Raw genomic sequence first — 22666 nt, forward strand, 5'->3', positions numbered from 1 at the left:
ATGAGTTGTTTGCAATATTAAGCCAACTTGTATGTACAGTAAATCCAAACAGTTCTGCAACACTCATGTAACCTAAAGTATGCCAGTTTAAATCATATGAATCCTCTGACAGCATAAGCATGGTGCAAAGACAATAGGCAAGGTGGTTTAGTGAGAAGGCCTATTGTGTAATATACTGTTGAAGTAGGTCTACTGTTTTTTGTTTTTTTTTGCTAGGTGGTCAGTGATCTTTATACAGATGATTATTATTGTTTAAGTGGTCCTTGGTCTGAAAAAGTTTGAGAAGCACTAACAAATAGTAATATTGCAGTCTATTAAAATAATGCAAACACAAAACAAGAACATCCAAACTATGCACAGAATTAACAATGTGCTCTTTTTGCCAGACGATGCAGACATCTGGCCTACAGATCCTTTGTAAGATGGTGCTGGGATTATTTAGGAAAAAAGGTCTGAGTTGTTGTTTCGGCTTGTGTTGTCCTGGGTATCCGAAGGGCCAACACACAAAACACATTCGTTGGCTGTGATGATTCTATTACATTGCTCATTGATTGCGCTGGGCCATAGGTGGAGCCATCAGGTGTTATTGTGGAGATGTCACTTTTATCCTCATCCTCCTCTTGATCAACCCGAGGTCTTCTAGCTGGCCTTGGATGAACAGGCTTGATGGGAGTAGAGGTAGCAGGCCCCCATGTCCATGATGTATCCGAAGTGCTTGTATCAATACTCATACTTTTCATGAAGTATTCTGTTTGGGTACCTAAAGTAAATAAATGTGTATTACTGTCAAGTTACAAGATACTAATAGTACACAGGGCATTCACTATCTCACACAAAACTGTACTGGCACAATGGAAACAAAAAAATATTTTAGTGACTGCATGTGGTAAGGTGTATGATGTACTAAGTAGCACACCCACAAGAAGACATTCAGTAATATCAATTATATCTGTTATGCAATTCATGGGTTTCATCAGGTCCATTTACACAGGTGTATTAATCAAGCACCATGCAGTCTGCATTCATAATTGAGGTACTTTTATACACCTGTGGAAAGTGACCTGATGAAACCCAAGAATTGACTTTCCCAAACATTGACGAGCACATAAGAACCTGTATTAGCCTACTAGAAAAAGACTTCTAGAAACTAACTAGGTGATGACCTAATGTAGGCTAGAAAGCTGTGTAGCCCAACATGAGGATGTGCTCTAGAAGACATACAAAACACTAAGTAAACAGCAAGTAATAGATAGATAGATAGATAGATACTTTATTGATCCCCAGGGGAAATTCAAGGTCTCAGCAGCAGCATACATACAACACAAACACATTCTTTAACAAGTAAGTAATCAAACAAAACATCATTGTAGGCCTACTACATTAGACTGAAGTGTAAATACCTGGGCTCTAGTGATAGCAACTTAGCCTAATAGTGCATGGGTATTGTGTTTTTGATTTTCCCTGTTTAGACTAGAACAATACCAGTCCTTAGTTGAGCATAAGATATTGTTGACAATATTATTTTTTGTGGTTTAACGCTTAGGTTAGAAGATTATAGGTTCAACAAGCTAAATCTCTGGGTAGTGTGGTCATACAGTTTCTTATGAGTGTAGCTACACCAGGCACGTAACTGAAGCATTCCGTTCGCGTTGCGTCTTCTGCAACAATTAGCTTCCAATAGGTCTAATCAATGGAAGTAGCTACACCTGGCGCGTGGCCTGTAGGCTACATTAAAAAAAAATAGACCATTCCTCTAATGGATTTTACCAGAGCCCTTCCTATTAGACATTCTCTGATTTTACACGTCGCAAACAGAACACTTCAGTTACGTGCCTGGTGTAGATTCCTGTAATATAGGCTAGCCTAAGCCTAGCTTGTGCCCTTTTCATGCATGCTAATGTGAAGAATATGAACATGCTATTTTGTAACAGTCGTTAGGTGGAAAAGTTTGTTTGTACTTACAGCATGTGAGCTGGTGGTCGATCGTCGTGACGTACAGGTCCAGGTTTTCAGAACATCGATGCAAAACCACTTTCTAACTGTAGGCAGGCACAGTGTGTGTAGTCGAAATGATTGGAACACAGAACTAATGTTGCACTATACTTCGGTGGTGGTGTTCCAACGATAAATTCCAACCATTTCTTCCTCAACTCTTCTTTTTAAGGCAAGACATGCAACATTGATGTGTTATTGCCACAAATAACACAGGCACGAATTTGCTCCGGCATGTTATCAACTTGCTGTTAGCTCCTACTAGCTGCAGAGAGACAATCTCCTGGCCAAAATCTTCCTGTCTTCCTGTGGGCGGTCACAAGCCAAGGTGGGCGAGGCCATGAATAATTGTTTTCCCTGCGGCGTCACAGGGAAGGGCTTTTTCTGATTCGCTTGTTTTTCCGTGTATTTTCTTTCATTGGCTAATGCGGGCAATGGGGGTAGAAGATCATTTTCACGAGCAGCATGCATATGCAACTTGGAGTGAGCTATAGTATTTCGAAAGGAACAAGTATTAAACGTTTTTTCGGTGAATGAGACCTTTAAGCTGACTGCATAACGTGATTATTTCTGAACTTCTAATACGTTTTCAACTATGACATATGCACAATTCCAGGTTGAAAACGTATCAGAATATCAGAAATAATCATGTTATGCAGTCAGGCAGATACATGAAGTCGAATCCCCCTGGCCTGCATGTGTGCACGTAGTGTGTAATGTCATGATGAACCATCATATGACGATCAGAATGTTTTCATGCCGGGAATAAACTGTTTTGAATCAGTTTATTGCCCAAATTCTATTTATGTCAATATTCCATTTAACCTGTTTACAAGCAAGTAAAATGTCACATTTTGGGCATATCCCTGTTTACATAGCCTAGCAATAGACATTATTCCGAATAAGTCAGCCACGCAGCCTACAAATAGGCTCCTAACGATGTAAATCTCCGCTGGTGGAATTCCAAAGGGTCTTCCACCTGTATTTCACTTGTTCAGGCTTACGGCGATAGCCAATCCCATTACGTTTACATATCTTTTTAAAAACGTTGCTATAATGTCATTTTCTCCCGTCGATGAACTCCATAACATTTGCATGATTGCAAGATATAAGTTTGTCTCCTTGTCTTTCCAAAAGTGTGTGTTTTTTCGCCATGATTAGGAAAGTGTGTGAGAGACAGTTGGTTCATTGTATTCTAATTCTGTGCGAATTGAGCATGCGCAGGCCTACAATACTCTTCCTTCTGGGAGCATGTTCCGTTTAAGGTGTTTTCATGACCCAATATTCCGTTTAAAACAGGCATATGCTAGGGTGTGCATGTGCAAATGGTTTATTAGTAAATGGCCTTTTTCAGTTTATTTCAATCAGAATAAGGTGTTTATAAGACACACGCATATTCGGTTTATTCCCAATAAACTGATTCAAAACTGTTTATTGGCTGTATGGAACTGTGCTGATTGATTCAAGATTTTCAAAACAAAATTTCAAAACTTATCATCAAAAGATGAAGCAAACCCGACCTTTCACGTTTGTGTTGGGGAGCGCAATGTTCCAACATTCCATTTGTTTACTATGCGAGAACTGGTGCAATCGTAACACTTTTGTATTCTCTCTGTTCAAACTCGATTTACACAAAGAGGTTAGAAAGCTTGAAAGCTGTGGAATTTGGCCAGAAAGGAGTCATACATGTTTACTCCATGAAGGATGAAACAGAATTAAAAAATATGTTCTAGTTTGAATTAAACTTAACAGCGACATGTAGGCCTAGGCTAGCCTAGGACCTACCTTTGTTACAACCTGACGCAGCCATTAAAATGTGCGGTAGCCTACTGTTGTAACAGTTGTAAACGCCATGAATGTAACAGTTCAAAAATCGCGATAGCCTTGTTGATAAACTGCTTATTACTTTCATGTCTGAAGTATTTGGTCCAGTGATCTTTGAAGTTCCTGCAGCTGTCTAAAGTTTACTGGCTGATTTTTTTTTTTTAATTTATTTTATTTTATTATAGTGGATGGAATCCACTATCTTGAAATCTCCTGGCTTCTTCTTACTATTGTTATTATAACTTTTTATAAAGTTTTATAAACTTCTTCTTATTGTTATTATAACTTTTTTTTTTCTTTTTACCTTTTCAAGAATTAATGCGACTCTAACCGCTTAACGTACAGACTTGTTGAAATAACCGTTGTGAAGGTCTGGAGTGGGGCAAGATATTAGATATTATACTTTTTGAGAAATAGGGGATTAAAAATGTTACAAAGCTAATTTCCCCCCCTTAGACTTTGCCTTAGATTAGAAGGCTGTGATGTCATAATTGCCTAAAGGCAGCTGCACTTGTTAAGCTCCCAGAGTAGTTCCCTAACATGACAACTTTTTCCGGGTTTATCATTTTAACGTTTCCCCACTGTCTTGCCGTTTTAATATTTTCCCGTAGAATATCCCATATTACTGTAATACTCTCATAACATTAGTCCTGCATTCTGGCCTGTCTCTGTTTTGTCCTGTTGTTACACCTTGCCCTTCCAGTGAAACAGATGTATTCAAATCATCGTTTTGCTTGCTTGAATGCGAACTCAGAGTGATGTTAACCTAGGCCTATTTAAGTTAACGACGTGGTTGTCGTGAGAGCACGATTCATTAGCGCTTGCAGTGTTCGGCCGTAGGCTATGCCTATGTGCGCACCTGCCAGGCTACTCAGCTAGACAAAGAATTCCCCCTCTATATTCACTCCAAGTTGGCCTACCATAACTTACCAACTACACTGTAAACCATAAACTGGCTATTTATATAACCAAATGTATTTGTTCAACTTTATGAAGCAGAATTTTGCACTGCTACTTGGAACGTAACACATTTTTGTTGGCAGGAGAGAGAATAACAGCGATTAACAAATTGCACTTGTTGCTGGTTACCAATAAATACTACAGACAAAAAAAACAGAAAGGATGGAGACAGCAAACCTAGAGATGGGCAGGAACAAGGTCAATTGGTAGAAATGCTTGTCAAAATGTTAGGAGCTGGATGTGTGGATGAAGCACAAGTATGCTTTATGTTAAGCACACTGTTTAAAGTTAGGCTATACAAGTAAACCAAAGTTAAATTTAGCTTTTTTAGGGCTGGATAAAGTTGACCAAATGGATATAGGCTGTTAGGCGTGAATAAAGTAGGCTACTTTGTTGCTCCAACCCTTCCAACGTTCATGGGGACGAATGTTGACATTTTCCGTATTTTGCGTGAGAAACCCGGGAAATCTCCCTTATTTTCATTGTTCAATGTTGACAGAGCTATGGAACGAAAGAGAACGTTATATGGCGACAGAAATCAACAATCAAACAAGCCACTTTGATTTTTTGCTGTTTTCATTAATACAAAAGATGGGTGACCCTCCCTCCTAGACAAAAAAAAGTTAGGTGACCCTCCCCTCATCAAAGAATAAAAAGACATGACCCTCCCCTATTTTCCTCCGGTGACCCCGTTTATAAATAACGAACGGTCCCTTATATCTCCAGAACGGTTTGACGCATGTGCTTCAAATTTGGTACAAGTGTTTGTATGGACTCAAAGATGAAGTGAGTTGATGTTGGAGGTCAAAGGTCAAGTCAATGAACACTCTGAGTGCGATATCTCAAGAATGCCTTACATGCCTGAAATGTGGTATGAGTATTTGTATGGATTCAAAGATGAAGTGAATTGATGTTGGAGGTCAAAGGTCAAATGTCAAGGTGAAAAACACCTTGAGTGTTATATCTCAAGAACGCCTTGACACACAAGGACTTTTGGTACGAGGGTTTGTATGAACTCAAAGATTAAGTGATTTAATGTTTTTTTTCCAGGAATTTCCCCACCAACTTTAGCAGCGTTCCATCCACTATTGTAATTCCTCTGGCATTACATTCTAGTTTTATTTATTTATTTATTTATTTTTATTATTTTTTTTTGGGGGGGGGGGGTTAAAAACAGTATACCCCGAAATCGCGGTAATTTCTTGCTTTCCAACCCGCGGTAAGAAAACATACATACCGTCCCAGCCCTATGTACCGATACTAGAAAGGTGTCACAATAACGTTATAAACAGGTCCATTTTTGTTGTCCTGGCTAGGCAGTGTACTTGCACGTCTCTCAGTTGCCTAACTTGTGTGTTCAAGAGTATGTGTGTAGTTTTAAAAATAATCTTCATTTATATAGCGCTTTTCTTAACATAGTTACAGTCCAGGCTGAGGGTTCTGTTAGCACATACAGTATGAAGTAAGTGACCTTTATATTTGTTTCTTGCAGGAGGTTTAAAGAAAAACACCATGACCAGCCATATCACCCGGAAAGATGCCGAGAAGGCGGTCTCCAAGTGGCTCATTGGTGCTAGGGACCGAGGGGGTAATAGACAGGCCCGACAGGCGACCTCTCAACAAGGGCTTCAGACTTCAGGCTCATTGGAGGTTGAACGTAACTAATTATGTCAAAAGCAAAAACATGTTTCCTTAATTTTGCATAAATAAAAAGGTAATGAATTATATTACTAGTCTCTTTGTTATTATAGCTTGTTTAACACTTGTAAGGTGTTCGGGTCTGTGGGACCCGTTTTCAGTGTTTGAAAATTATGCTATTTACCGTATTTTCCGGTCGCACTTTTTTTCATAGTTTGGCTGGTCCTGCGACTTATAGTCAGGTGCGACTTATATATGAAAAAAATTATATAATTGAACATGTTTTTAAATGTTAATTTATATGAACTGACATGAACCCTACATGAAACATTGGCGTCTACAGCCTCGAGAGAGCGCTCTCAAATGCACAAGTCCTGTGCACTTTCAGTCAGAGATTAGTGCTTGTGCTATGCCTGAAACACACGTGCATACTTAAATACTCAAATTATGGCCAGGATTCTATTCATAGCCGGGCCTCAGATTCGGACAAATAAAAGCCAGTATAATTTTGCTTCAATTTAACTCATAAAAGAGCTCTTCTTAATAATGTATATTGTTGGTTGGTTTAATATTGTTGCCAATGAAAAGTCATCATCCTACACCATGAGTCTCCAACACATTGCTCTCAAGCTACCAGTCACGCACGCAGCCCCTTTCTGAGCTAGAGGCTGAAGTAATAACCTATTTAAACACAATTGTTGCTGCCAGGTATCAGCCTACGAATTTTATATAAAAAAAAAGTAAATCATGCATAATTTATAAAATAATTAAATTTAGTCTATCTTAGACCTCTTTGGCTATACGGAATAAGGTTTCCCTTGCAGCACAGCACACGTTCCATGAATGAATGAAAGCGGATGCCTTATCTCGCAATAAGCGGATGGAAATCCCGACACTCTTTCATACATGAAGCTTAATGAACCATTGCCATTGATAGCCTACCGGTATGCCGCTCCTATAACGAAAAGTATAGGCCTATGTCTCACAGTAAAACGCAAGAAATAAAGGCCTATAGCTGACTTGAATAGCCTACAAGCCATGGTCCAAATAAAGGTGCTGTGCTTTGCCCAGACATAATTTGAGGATTTACGATAGTCTGTCCCCTAAACATTCCTCACCCGTTATCTAGACATGCATGAAAACATTTGAATATTTGATCGCTGTTTTGCTACTAATTATCTTTCACGTGAATATGCACAGAAAGTGAAAGTAGGCCTATATGCTCTCCGTGTCTGTAGCTGTCTGTTCACGTCCGCAATCGATTATAACGTTCCTCAAATGGAGAACACATCCATGTTCTCTCGCGTTATATTATATGCTGTCATGCATCTGTGTTTGCAAAATTCCTGACGGTTCCTGATCGCTAAACGTTTGTTTTCCTTTCCTGTCGATAGCGGTTGATGTAGAAGCACCTAGGCTATAATTTGACTTCAGCGGTGACAAATCCTGCTGAGAGAGAGAGAGAGAGAGAGGCACATCCAAAGTGGTCCTGCGCGCGCGCGCGCGCGTGTGTGTGTCTCTGTATGGGGTTCAATTGAAGTCAGAGGTCCGTCCAGTCAATAGTCCCGCATTCAGGCCGCTCCATTATTAGATTAACGTCAGACAGCGCTGTAAAATGTGTGGGAATTTCTCGTGGCTAGAGTTGCGGGACTTTTATTAGTATGCTCAATACTTAGTAATAATTTATGCGCAATACCCTGCAATCCCGCACTGTCTGATTGGGCTTATCAGCATCCTTCTGTCAAGCAGTGTGTTACAGTGTCAGATAGCCTATCCACAGACATCCCAGATTCAAGGTTAAAAGTGCTTTATTGGCATGACAAGAGTGTACTTACATTGCCAAAGCAGTCGATACATCATACAATAACATGTATAATACAATTTCGTACAATAGTGTGTGTTTGTAGGAGCGAGAGAGTGTTGTGAGTGTGTGTTTGTGGATATATGTGTCTTGATCTGTCATTCACTCATTGTCCCACAAGTTGTGGCACATGGACACATATTGGGCAGCTAAATGTGCCCTGTCTCCTTCACCTAGTACCATTTTCAGTTTTAGTTTGTCACAAAGTTCATAAAAATGGGGAATCGTTATTTAATTTGGTAAAGTAAATACTCAAGTAGAAAGTGCATCTCTGTACCTCCATATTCTGTCTTTTGGTTGCCATGGTTTTTGTAAGTATTTTCGATTGACAATTTGTGGTCACTTTACCTGTGTTTGGTAAGGGTCAGTCTCTGTTTTCTATCTCTGAGAGATTCTGCTCATTTTTATTCTCTGTTTAGGGCCAGATAACATTGTAATGTATTTTGTTTTTTAGTTTCTTTCCAATAGTCCAGATAAGCTTATTTACATTGGTTTATAATTTGGTTTACTCTGATTTTGTTTTTGGAAAACAGTGTTGTGAGACTGGTCCGTGTGTTTTGGGTGGGGTGGTTAGTCTCAACAACTGATGCACACATGGAGGGGACCTTTTTTTTCCTGAGTTTTATTTTATAAAAATATTTTATAAAACTTTTATATTGTGTTAATTGGGTCCAAAAATAAAGTTTACTGAAGTTGTAAATGTTTTTGTCTTTCTTGAAAATATTATTATGTAATAAGAGAGCCCTTGTGATATGCCATCTGGTAAGTGAAATGTATCAGACTATCAGTTTGCCTATGGACTATTGAGCATTGGGAGAGGGTGCCACAGGGGTAGGGGGTCATCTGTGTGTTAGTGAGGATGAATTGGGCAACAAAGGGTGAAAGGTTTGGTGCATTGTGCAGGTTAATGCTGTGTGTGTAAAGCAGTGATTGCCAGTAATGCTGAGCTGAGCTGAGACCATTGTGACAGGGAAACTAGCCTATTTTCTGCACTGGTACTGCAATATTTTCGTTTCCAAATTTTGCTTTATGCAGTATGATATAAGTGGACGAACACTATAGGACTAGTATTCGTTATGGATGTATTTTTTTTTTCGTATCCAAGTCATTGCATTTACTGCAGTACTGATGGATCTACTGCTGCAGTAGCCTAGGCTACAATACAGCTTTTTGTAAGGAGACAAACTATTTGACAAGTTGAACTAAATAGCATAAAGCACAAACCAACATTTTCTACAGATACACCTAATGAACACCAGTACAATCGAGCATCCTCCTTCACCAACCCTGAGCAGCCAGTCATGTCAGTGGCGCACTGAAGACCATCTCATTAGACCTTCTCATTAGAGCTACCTGAGCCCGTGCACATTGTGCCCGAGCCCGACCCGGCCCAACACATTAACTGTAATTATGAGCCCGAGCCCGATTTAAACCCGACATTTTTTAAATACGTGGGCCATTATAACTGACGTTCTCAACTACAATTCTGAGCTGTTTGAGCTACAGAAATCCGTTTAGAATTATATTAATGAATAATGCAACGGAGGATGAAGAATACACTGCATTAAAATCATTAACATTTCTAATATGGTAGGCCCTATTAATAGGTCATGTAAAGAAAAAGAAGGTGCTGCACGCCCCGAGTTACAAGGAATGTTTAATGGGCGATAACATTTCGGCCTACAAGGCCTTCATCAGATCGCATGTAGTGCATTCAGACACTCATATAGCCTAGGTCTAGACTTCTTGATTGAAATCAATTAGTCAGATGATCACTATCCAAGACAAAACCCCATCGTATTGAGAACGTCATCAGATAGGTCGGCTTCAGAGTATCTTGCTGTAGCCTGTAGTAATAACAGAGACTTTCTAAAGAGGAGACACAACACTCAAACAATCCTCCATAGAAATGCATGGGGTTAGTTTGTAACGTCAATATGGCCGTTGTCTACACATATCCCACCCCTTCCTCGGCAAAACGTCGACATGTGAATACATTGAGCCAATCATGTGGTGTGATGTGAATACATTGAGCCAATCATATGGTGTGTTGTGAAGACATTGTGCCAATCATGTGTTGTGATCTCGCCGCTGGAGCAAGATTGGTGTTGTGAAGCCTTGCGCATGCGCAGTTCGACCCAACGACTGTGCCCGATGAGTGCCCATAAAACGTTTGTATATGGCCGCCGAGTGGAGGGACTTGCCTAAAAGGACTTTGGTAATAAGGATAAAGACAACAGTTTTTTTCCCCCTTTTAGATATACAGTAAAAGATCAAATACAAAAAAAATGATTCATAGATCATGCAATTAGGTCAAAATATTTTGGAACACACCAGATTGTGAAGGTACTGGCTCATCTGTAGTAGTAGATTGATTACTAGATTACTTAGATAGATTAATAGGCATTAAAAGATGAGCTGCTTGGTATTGCATGTCCATATCCATTGTTATGCAGAAGAAATCAATTTTCTCCAAAACATCCTTGACAACATTCCTGTTTTGGAGAGCAGTGAGAGGGTGCAGAGTGCCCCCCTGACCTGGGCAGCGCGCCAGGCCCAGAGTGCCCAAAGGTGGGCAGAAGGCAGGCCTGAACTTCTGCGGTCATTGATGAGGTCAGAGGACACCGGGAATTTGTGTGTCAGGTGCTCCATAAGGGCAGCTGTTGTCAGATGCTAAAAGTGCATGTGCACACAGTGTGGGCCCTGTGATAAAATCACCCACAGCAACACATTGCATGACAGGGATGGTATGTTTGAAGGCTACTTTCAACCCTTGGCCCCAGACATGGTAGTTGAAGAAGTTGAGGGAGACTACAAAGTGTACTCTGAAGGTAGGAGGACATCTTTATTATGTAACTTTCACACTTGTGTTTTCCAATGTCTTACATACTTGTAACTATCATCTTAAACAAGTGTTGTAGTGCGGCTATTACCTGTGTACCTGTTCCCCTGCACTGACTGAATGCAGTGGTGGCAAGGAGGTCATCCTAATAGGAATGAATGGTCAGAGCTCCATTTATTTGCATTTGAACTTTTATATGTATTGTACCAATTAACCATGTTGTTCATGCTAAGTTTACACCAGATACATATTCCAGTGCAATAACAACACTTCAATCTACTCATGATTCTAGGACGATACCAACTTCAGCTGCCAGTGCAGACATGCAGGTCATGCCTGTCCACTTGGACAGCATGTTTAGATGACCTAATAAGATCTGGATACTGGCCAGCAACGCTCCACCACCACCACACCATCTATGAGGTGGATCTCATGAGGTCTTTTCCACACTTCCTTGGAATGCTTGATGGAAGAACCAAGCTATTTGGGAGAGTAAGTCTTCTATTATCTAGTTTACATAAACTCAATCTTGTAGATAGGACACTAAGAACATAGTTTTTAACAACACAGTTTTTAAGAATCATATACACAACTCTTACAGTTGTTGTTTAAATGTTAGGTTGACCATCACTTTCTTGTTGCAACATAAATAGACAGTAGAAATGTATACAACATTGAAAACGAGCATTTAATTGTCTCCTGAGCACCCATATAAAAGATGTAAACAATGTGTTTTATACTAAAGATTCAAGCGAGTAGCAGGCTTTGGCTGTTGGTTCATAGCAGTGAATTTTTAATGTGTTGAGAATTTTAATGTGTTAAGAATTTAACAAGTTGTTAACATTTAACATGTGTTATATGTCTTTCAATTTACTTGTCTGTCATTTTGCTAGGCTGGAAAAATTTGCGGGGACACTTTCCAGCGTGCATTTCTGGAGTGGTGCTTTGCACAGAGTGAAGTGGAAGCAATGGCTGGGGCCCAGCCCTTCCAGTGCACTCCATGCACTCCGGAAATGCACGCCATATCTGTAGATGGCAATAGGAAGCTCTATCGCTTCAACACCACAGGGTACTATAAACCATTTTTCACAGACATACCTATTATAACCAAAGGTGAAACTTCAATAACCTTATGTTATTACATATTTTTTTGTAGCACCTCGAAGAGTCTATTTGAGGGAAAATTCTTGGCTAAGGACGATGACGTGGCAGAATTTGTAGATAAAATTCAAAAATCATCTGAACATATATATATATTATTGTTATCCTCTACTCAAAGTACTACTAGTCATTGTAGATTGTATCCATGATTTTGAAACAACAGTCATATACAACACAATGTTCTGTTTTAGGCTCCTGTGGGGTATACTACGAAGCACGTTAGACATATCTAGGCTATGCGGACATATCGATGCTTGACAAAGCCTTGACTGAGGGGTATACGCTAAGTGAGGGGCTAAGTGATACTACGATTGCAGTTATGTGATATATTTGTCAAACTAGGCTTTCAGCTCAGATCTGTTCGCGTTCTCGGTGTTGGGATGACGTTGGCCAATCCTGAAACGTGGAGACGCACAAGACCGCCTCAATTCAAAAACAATTACTTCCGCATTCATGAGCGATAGCTTAATCTACACTGCGTTCATTTTTTGTGTCTAACCTATAACATCAAATAAATCAATTGTCATCATTTGTTGTATGGTATGCACGTCCATAGGTGGATATTTGCACGCACAGCACTATTAAAGCACATTCGAGATCCAAAATGTTAGTAGAGGCGGAGCTCCACCTGTAAAATATATGACAGAATCCTACACGTGAGATAACTTCGTTTTTAAGACAATTGATTGGTCAGTGTGCGGTAGATTACACGATTTGAGCTATAATTTAGCACATAACCTCCTCCCGACCAGGTTTGGTTAACAGCATAAGATACCATGGTGATATAGCGACACTAAAACAGATCCACTTTCGTGTCACAGCATAGCCTAGCTTTGAGCGCAACATACCTCGCTAACCCACTAATCGAGATTCGTAGTACACCTCACTGGTAAGGCCCGTTGTGGGGCATCGCAATTTTCTGCAGCCAGGGAAAGGGCCCCAAGATCTGCCTCCAACATTGATGAGGAGGGGGTTGAGGTGGCGGTGTGCCGCCATGACGTCCTTCTGAGGGCGCTAAATATGTTCAGGGGGGAAGTATTTGCATATCCCCTGTTCCTGCAGAAGGACCTGGCAAGGTGTAATGTCAGGTTCTTCTGCAGCGATGTGATGTGCAAGTACTTCCCCTATTTGCAACGTGTATCCCGTGTGTTGCCAGACCTGCAGGGGCTGCTCAGCATGCATCCACTGCTGTCAGTGAGAGGAACCTAGTGTAAGGGGCACTTATTGTAATAAAAGTGAAGTGCTGCCTTTCTAAGGAACTTTTCAAAAGAGGAGAGAAATATAAGAAAACAAGGTGGTTTACTCAGAACATATAGCCGGCATTTATTTGCATCAGTTATCAAACAGAAATAGAAATAGAAAATAAAATGACCACAGAGCTCTGTTTAACCCCAAAATAATAAATCCAAAGTCCATCTACCCGGGTAATATGTTTTTTTCTTAAAGTAGGTCGAAATCTCACGCTTATCTGACTGATGGAATGAATTGGTGAGTAGTAGCAGTTCGTAATGCTGGCAAGATGATCCTTCCCCGCCCTCCGCTCTGCTGCCTCGTGTCCAATGGTGAATTTTCCAAAGGAAATATTTTTCTCAAATCATGCATCCAAGAAAAAACAACCTGCATAGCAGGACAACATTCAATTACTCTCTTTATACTCCCTACCAGATCTGGAAATAAAACTCATTCATGAACCGTAGTAGCTATTCTCATTTTTTGAACATTTGCATTCACTACATACAGGAAACTAGCATACCACGCAGTTACACGTTACACTTTCACATAGCATGGTACTTCAAATCATTCAAACTGTTCAATCTCCTATTGGTTTTTAGCTTACACACATCCCATCAATACATTTTCACTCAATACATCGAACAACTGAGTTATCAGCAAAAATACATACAAGGGATAACTTTACATGCTTAAACTCATTAAACACGCTGTCTGCTAATAACACATGAGAAACACATGTAAAACTCGGAGAAAAGGAATGAAAGAAGGTAAATTCCTTTCAGTACCTTTGAATATTTTCCTCTGTTGTCTCTTACTTAGACGTAAGCTTGATGGGAAAACTCGTAACTATCTCTTAAATGCGATTATTAATTTATTTTTTAACCAGTGTGGAATCTCTAATTAAGCTTCAGCTTACTAGCGTTCTGCTGTTCACGTTGTCTGGGTCTTCTCTAACAAAGTATAGCAGTTTCCCCTCTATGCAGCGCCACCACTGCCACCTACTGGACAAATATGATGTGCAGGGAAAACTTAACCAAAAGAAGTCAAGAAGTTGGATGTAGTACTAAAAATAACCTAATCCTGTATGAATGTTATTTTTTTGAGTGGGTTACACTAGGTAAACAGAAAAATAACTGGTATAAACCACAGAGAGCATATGGTTCATATTGATTATATATTGCCTTAATTTATGTCAAGAAAATGTATGAGCATTACAATTAAGTGATTAATGTTCAATACAGCCTCATCGGGCATCCTATTCGGCAGAAATGCGCGTGCACAAGGCTTCACGACACCAATCTTGCTCCAGCGGCGAGATCACAACACATTATTGGCACGATGTCTTCACAACACACCATATGATTGGCTCAATGTATTCACATGTCGACGTTTTGCCGAGGAAGGGGTGGGATATGTGTAGACAACGGCCATATTGGCGTGACAAACTAGCCCCATGCATTTCTATTAGGGCTGCAGCTATCGATTCTTTTTGTAATCGATTAATCTAGCACTTTATCGATCGATTAATCGAATAACATTTTTTTTGTATTTTTAAACAACCAAAACAAATAATGCATAACGAAAATGACATTGCTGTAAAATGATCAAGCAATTGGCACAGAGGTATTTATTCTAACTCCAACATTTGGCTCCAAAACTAAGCCCATTTATTGCAATTTACCCATTTAGTGTTTATGCCAACCAACATAGTGTTTATTTAGTGTTTATTGCCAGTGCCAACAATTAAATAATGTTCAAAATACTCTCTCTGTAAAATTACAACCTCTTGTGCATGACTTAGCTGGGCGAACAAAGCTGTCCTATATAAATACTATGTTGTGAAGTGCTGGGAGGGAGAAAAGGGAAAGCAATTTAATGTATTAATATGCACAACAAGTTTCATGCTGTAATATAGACCTGACATCAAAGTAAATATCTGTTTTATGTAGATTTCTACACCTGCAGCATTTGCCATTAGGCTACTAACAAATAATTTTACCATTAGGCTACTAAAAAATATTTTTTGGGGTAGCCTATTTGCTGTGGTAACCTAGCAACCGTGTGCAGTGCGTGAGGGAAGATGAGGGTGCATGCATGTGTATAAGAAGGGGTTCTTTTTTAGGCATAACTGTCTTGCAATTGAAAGTGAATAAGTTTACTACTTAAAAACATCAAAGCTAAACATTATATCACGACATCGCTACAAATTTAGTATGTGATTAAAATAAGCCAACATCAATGTAGGCTATAGGCTACGTAGATAGATAGATAGGCTAGATAGATTGATAGATAGCCTACTTTATTGACGTTTAGTGAAACAGCATGGAGTGGATGTTTTCGGTTCAGAAGCTTCTTCTTTTCCTTTTTGAGTAATGATCCCAAAACTTTACTTGAAAACTTTAGACATTCTCTGCCATTTATGGACATCTTGACTCCACAATCGCGCCAGCTAAATTCAGAATGTATCACGATTCACGCGCTAATGGTGTGCTTCCTGAACAACTGTCTGTGTGGAACAATCAGATCCCTGCGCGTCATAGGAATTTAACGAGGCTTCGAGGCATGGTTTTTGCCTCGAGTAATTTTTGTAATCGAGTTATTCGAGTAACTCGATTAATCGTTTCAGCCCTAATTTCTATGGAGTATTTTTTGAGTGCTGTGTCTCCACATTAGAAAATCTCTGATTGGAGAAATGTGTGCACTGAATAAATTAATGTAACATGTGTAGGCAAGTCCCTCCACTCGGCGGCCATATTGCATATGGCTTCACGACACCAACCTTGCTCCAGCAGCGATATCACAACACATGATTGGCACGATGTCTTCACAACACACCACATGATTGGCTCAATGTATTCACAACACAGCACATGATTGGCTCAATGTATTCACATGTCGACGTTTTGCCGAGGAAGGGGTATGTGTAGACAACGGCGTTAAAAACTAACCCTATGCATTTCTATGGAGAATTGTTGGAGTGCTGTGTCTCCTCGTTAGAAAGTCTCTGCTAATACTCCACTACATGTGTAGGTCATGCATTAAAGGTGCCATGTGTAAGAATTGAGGTAAAAATATCCTAAAAATTAGCTACACGCATCAAAAGAATGAGAAGAAATTAGGGCGATGATGTCATTTAAAAAATGACAAGGTATAGTGCTGCAGGGATATCAACCTGAATTAGCATGCTAAATTACTAGCCACAGCCCGACAGGTGTCATAATGCCAGTTTCGGCCATGGGAGGCGGTATGCGGGCAACATAACCACCAGCCAAACTGCAATACACGTGTCTCGGTTGTTACTGTAGGGTAGACCAACTCACTTTCTGGAGGTATACTGCCCCCATCTTTTATGGAATGTGGAGTATGAATTGATTTTTTGGTGGACATTACACATGGCACCTTTAATGAATTCATGTGGATGATGTCGCCAATACCTAACTGTAATATTGACATATTGGGCTTTTATTTCAAGAATAGGCTACTTCATGTAATTTCAGAGTTCTCAAAATGCCTGGAACGATCCAGGAGGACAGTCACAATTTTTTGCAAAGCCATAACTTTATCAGTCATTTAATAAAGTGGTCACTTAACTACTATCAACTTATAGCCTCCTTACATCAAACAACTTTGACAAGATTTGGGAAAGATTCTTGAAAGACTGGAGTCTTTTGAGTAAAACGTGAATGGGGGGCATTAGTTAAAAGACTACAATATTTCAAGAATCTTTCCCAAATCTTGTCAAAGTTGTTTGGTGTAAGGTGGCCATTACCAAATTCTCGTCTCGGAGACAGTCGTGCTTTGCCAGACAGCCCCTCCCAAGTCTTCATGACTGCTGGAGAGCTTGAAAAATGGGAATTTGCAAAATCCCCTTTCCATTTAACAGAATATTTTGGATAGTAATTGGGCAAAACAATTCATATTAAACAGATTGTACATTTTATCAATCAATTAAAAAAAAAAGTGAAATAAAATGTTTTTCCGACCTTACAGAATAGTCCCGGACCTTGAGCTGTAAAAACGGTCTAGAACCATGTCAAGTGATTAGCCTACAAAAGGTAAACATGAGCTTTTAGGGTGAAATAGGTGGGTGGCTCTTAAAAGAGCCGTTATTTTTACAAGTCAACGTGGTTTACTTGGACTTCTCGGTCTTCTTGGGCAGCAGCACAGCCTGGATGTTAGGCAGCACACCACCCTGAGCAATAGTCACTCCGCCGAGCAGCTTGTTCAACTCCTCGTCGTTACGGACAGCCAGCTGCAAATGGCGGGGAATGATACGGGTCTTCTTGTTGTCACGGGCAGCGTTACCGGCCAACTCAAGGATCTCAGCCGTCAGATACTCGAGCACAGCGGCCAAGTAGACCGGTGCACCAGCGCCAACACGCTGAGCATAGTTGCCTTTACGCAGCAGCCTGTGTACACGGCCCACGGGGAACTGAAGTCCAGCCCTGGAAGAACGAGTCTTGGCCTTCGCCCTAGCCTTGCCCCCGGTTTTCCCTCTTCCACTCATATTCCCGCTCTCTTACAATACAGAACAATTTCGCAAATGTTGAGGATGAGTTGAGAAGACTAATATAGTGATTTAGTCTAACCTCATTTGGTAAAACCATATTGGTAAGAGCCAATCATGGCACTGTACTTCCATTCGCGTTAATCTAAGTGTGTTTTTGTGAACAATAGCCATTATGGCGAATAAGAAATGAATCAACTTAAGAGTATGAATTAAGATAATTAACTAATAAATATTTATTTCATGAATACATAAATGAATGAATGAATGAATCAATCAATCAAATTAAGAATATGTAAGATATATTTGGCTATTTCATCACGAAAATCATTGTAACCTCAGTGGGCGTGTCAATGACGCAAACTCGTGCTATTTCGCATCAGGAAATGAGGGGAGGTGTCTAGTAATGACCGCCTAAACGATGCGGTTTTCTAACAGGTCCGCTATATTTCTATAATAAAGTGTTACAGCGTTGCAACAAGCATATCGTCTGTTTCAACTCGATTGAAAGAACAATGTCTGGAAGAGGAAAAGGAGGTAAAGGTCTTGGAAAGGGAGGCGCCAAGCGCCATCGTAAGGTTCTCCGTGATAACATCCAGGGAATCACGAAACCCGCTATCCGCCGCCTGGCTCGCCGTGGTGGCGTGAAGCGTATTTCTGGTCTTATCTACGAGGAGACTCGTGGTGTGCTGAAGGTGTTCCTGGAGAACGTGATCCGTGATGCCGTCACCTACACCGAGCACGCCAAGAGAAAGACCGTGACCGCTATGGATGTCGTCTATGCTCTGAAGCGGCAGGGCCGTACTCTGTACGGTTTCGGCGGTTAAAGAAATTATTTGACAACCAAACCAAAGGCTCTTTTAAGAGCCGCCCATATTTTCCGTAGAAGCATCATGTCTAATGTCTTATTGTGGTGTATTGGTTATTTATGTTAGTTTAAAAAATATACGCACCGATGAATACTGTAAAAATAAGTAATCGTGTGATTCAGGATAAATAATGAAAAAAATGAATCTTCCAGTGCTGTATCAGAAGAAAACAAAGGATGTGCCAGAAGCCCGCGAAAACAGATTTGGCGGGCGCCATAGCAACTAGAACGAGTGAGTAAGGTTGGAAGTTGTGACTGCCCCCTGTCGTTAACACTAAAATGTTTTAGTTGGTAGGCCTAAGCAGAGCCGTCTACGGAGAGCCTGGCCACTCCGTATGAAGTCCTATTGTACCGAATTTTGGTTGCAGTTCCACCAGAGTTCCACTGATGGCGAGTGCAAAATGAATGGGAGTCAATGCCAGAGACGTTCTAATGAGACACAGCAGTCAAAAAATCGGGGATGCCGATTCTAAAAATAGAAATGCATGGGGTCTACACATATCTCACCCCTTCCTCGACATGTGAATACATTGAGCCAATCATGTGTAGTGTTGTAAATACAATGCATTATTAGGCCTATATTTCCGTCATTAGATTCAACACCAATTGCGAAGTTGCATGTATATTGTATTATGTGAGCACTGAGTAATCCCTATTGCATTGCAATCATACCTCAGTTTAACTACTGTAGCTGCTACATTTCTTCAGTTCAGTGTGCAGTGTTTCAGTGTGGTCCGGGGACCACTGGTGGTCCGCAAGCTATCCCAAGTGGTCCGCGAGCAGATGTGCTCAGACAGGGGCGATTCTAGACCTAGAGCTTTGCTGGGGCACAGGCCCCCAACTCCCAATACATTAAATAAATAACTGTGCGCGCAATATGAAATAAATGGCTAGCCTGATTTGGACCATCACATATCTCCCCTAGGTCACAGACATCCTCCTCCATACTCTGAATAGTTTTACGTCTAGCCCCCAGTATGTCCTCATCCGTTTCTTGCCTGTCTCTGTCCTCCTCCTCCTGCCTGGTATTGGACTGCCCAGCCTGTGCTCTTTCTCCCCTCTCTTCTCCCTCTCTTCGACCTTCTTCTCCTCCTCCTCCTCCTCCAGCACTCTCTCCCTCAATTGTTGTAGCAGCCACTATCCAGCAACATCCAAACACATACATGTAGGCATAAGTAGGCCTATACTCACTGCATGAATTTAATAGGCTTTCCTACTAACACAAGGGAAGCTTATTTTTAGTCAAAATTGAGATATACTTCCCTCCTATAGACATCCTGGCAATACTGCAGTTCTTTGTATCTTAAATAGCCTACTAAAGCCTTCATACTGACTTTTGGTGATAATTTGCAAATGTAGCCTATAATAATCTACACAGATGGCTACTCTGATTCTGTGTATATTATTATAGGCTACATTTGCAAATGCAGCAAACGTATTTTTTTAATAATAATAGTTTGCCAAACCATTGATCAAATCACAGCACTGGCTATTACCAGCAGAAATCTTAATGTTACCGTTAATGTGGGCAAAATTATCATACCTCCCTCATCCTCCTCACTGTTCCTCTCCCTCTGCCTCTGTTCAGGAAGAATTTTCTGATGTCCATCTCTGAATAGTTTATCAGAAGGCTATGTTTAGTTTTACAGTAGGACAGCTTCACAAACAGTATAGGCTACTTTTAAAGGACTCTCTACAGTATACGTATAAATCCTTATTGATTGTCCGCATGTGTGCATGCAACCTACGCATGGTGTGAATGTGTGTGTGAGGGAGAGAGCACAAGCTGGTAAACTGTTGCTAAATTTAGGCTACAATGACGCTAAGCATTGAAAAACAGATGCTAGTTAGGTGGGTAACACTCTCTAACAGCGATCAACTTGTCATTTTTTCTGTCAAACAAGTTGTGAATTTGTTGTAACATTAAACAGGGGACGACTTACTCTATGCTCAAAGTGATGTAATGAGCTCCAGCGGATTCCACAGTGTATGTGTGTGCAGTACAACGAAACACTCGGAAGAATCATGTGAACGATTTTCATTGGTTGTTGCGTTCAATCTTAGCCAGCTACATAGGTGCTATTTCCTGATTGGCTATTATGGCCCTTTCTTTATTCCTTGTTTTTTTTTTTTTTTATTGGCTGGTAAGTGACCGGCTCGAACCATGATTAAAGCAGGTACGGGGATGCGCTCATGAATGCCGTTTCCAGCTAGAGCCGCGCTAGAATTTTACTGGGGCACTGGAGACTTTTACTAAGGCACGTGCCCCAGTGAATAAGGTCTAGTGACGCCCCTGTGCTCAGATATAATATAGATGAGCACAGGGGCGTCAGAGTTTGCAATATTGAACCAGAGACTTTGATTGAACCAACTTGCATGTAAATCTAAACAGTTCTACAACACTGCCCATGTAAGCTATGTCAGTTTAAATCATATGAATCATCTGACACAATAAGCCGGGTGCAAAGACAAGCAATTGAGTAGGCCTATTATGTAATATACTGTTGAAGTAGGTCTACTCTTGTTTTTTATCTAGGTGGTCCGTGAGTTTTTTATTTTTTATTTTATTTGTTAAGTGGTCCTTGGTCTAAAAAAGTTTGAGAAACAGAGTGAGATGTTTTTTAAGCTTTTTTCCTGTTATTTCCCACTTTGGAGGTGGGGAATTTTCAAGCCCCACCTGACCCCATCAGCCCAGAAAAATGGTAACGTTGAAATATTGGTTCCACGTTACATTTCCCATCTCAGTCCTCTGGATCTGATGGTGCTTTATTTGTTTTTCCTCTGTTGAGGAGTGAATTATTTTCCTGGTTTCTTCTAGAATTCTACGCAAAGATCTACAGTTTCAGTGTTCTTTATACAGTTTATGGGGAAAATCTCTGTGGGTAATTGTTGCATCATAATGCGGAACTCTCGGTTCGCGAACATTTTAATCACATATTTGTGACCAAAAAACTGGCTAAAGTCAATATTGTGCACATATCAAGGTCAAAGGTCAAATTCCATAATATAGACTTATCTTTAATCTTATATTTTATTTTAAAAAATCAGTAAATCAGTTTTGGCAAGACTGGAAAAATTTGGGAATATGGAAAGCATCTTGTTCCAGGAATGTCTTTCAGGCCTTCTCTGCTGTGGTTGTGGCCTCATTGTGACTCCCCCCTCTGAGATAGAGGAAGTGTCACAGTTGTATTTGTTTACAGTTTCCTATCATTACAAAAGAAAAATGTTCCAGAATGAATTTCAATTAATCTGCTGGAACTCTGAAAATCTATTTTAGAGTTCTGCCAGCCTAGTTGGTTGAAGGAAGTTGGTGGAATCTTTGAAATCCTCTGGGATCTGTGATAAAGCAGTGTCAACAATGACCAATCCCAGCATGCAACACTGTGAGAAAAATGTCTTCACTGCACCAGCCCGATATTTGTGATTGATATGATAAAGTTAGTGACATAAACCAGCTCAGTGCAATATATGTGCACACACACATGCACACACTAACACACACACACACACACACACATGCCCACACGATCTGAAAAAGTTTGAGAAACATTGGCATAGGCTACATTTTAATTATTGATTTAAATATTGAAAAAATTTGAGAAACACTGGCATAGGCTACATTTTAATTATTGATTTAAATATTGAAAAAGTTTGAGAAACACTGGCATAGGCTACTTTTTAATTATTGATTTAAATATTGAAAAAGTTTGAGAAACACTGGCATAGGCTACTTTTTAATTATTGAATTAAATGTTGAATAGTGTTTCATTGTGGCTCCCC

At 40.2% G+C, this 22666-nt stretch overlaps 4 protein-coding genes across 29 annotated transcripts in view; 1 reads left to right on the plus strand and 3 right to left on the minus strand.

Moving 5' to 3' along the window:
• The window catches only part of LOC121719407 (NACHT, LRR and PYD domains-containing protein 3-like), an 851137-nt gene that overhangs the window by 635688 nt on the left and 192783 nt on the right, over positions 1-22666 (minus strand). The window lies entirely within an intron of this gene.
• The window catches only part of LOC121719377 (NACHT, LRR and PYD domains-containing protein 12-like), a 732803-nt gene that overhangs the window by 508495 nt on the left and 201642 nt on the right, over positions 1-22666 (minus strand). The gene's annotated exons all lie outside the window — the stretch shown is intronic.
• On the minus strand, positions 17641-18034 carry LOC121719653 (histone H2A). Its single transcript, XM_042105453.1, has one exon. The coding sequence runs from the start codon at positions 18016-18018 to the stop codon at positions 17641-17643; it is 378 nt and encodes a 125-aa protein (XP_041961387.1). The 5' UTR covers positions 18019-18034.
• On the plus strand, positions 18517-18892 carry LOC121719668 (histone H4). The gene has a single exon (XM_042105473.1). It carries the CDS (start codon positions 18534-18536, stop codon positions 18843-18845), a length of 312 nt encoding a protein of 103 aa, XP_041961407.1. The 5' UTR covers positions 18517-18533; the 3' UTR covers positions 18846-18892.

Source organism: Alosa sapidissima, chromosome 9 (assembly GCF_018492685.1).
Source record: "Alosa sapidissima isolate fAloSap1 chromosome 9, fAloSap1.pri, whole genome shotgun sequence".
Lineage (NCBI taxonomy): Eukaryota > Metazoa > Chordata > Actinopteri > Clupeiformes > Clupeidae > Alosa > Alosa sapidissima.

Bases quoted from the DNA above. Each gene is read 5' to 3' on its own strand.
- LOC121719653 (XM_042105453.1), bottom strand. From the start codon at position 18,018: ATGAGTGGAAGAGGGAAAACCGGGGGCAAGGCTAGGGCGAAGGCCAAG.
- LOC121719668 (XM_042105473.1), top strand. From the start codon at position 18,534: ATGTCTGGAAGAGGAAAAGGAGGTAAAGGTCTTGGAAAGGGAGGCGCC.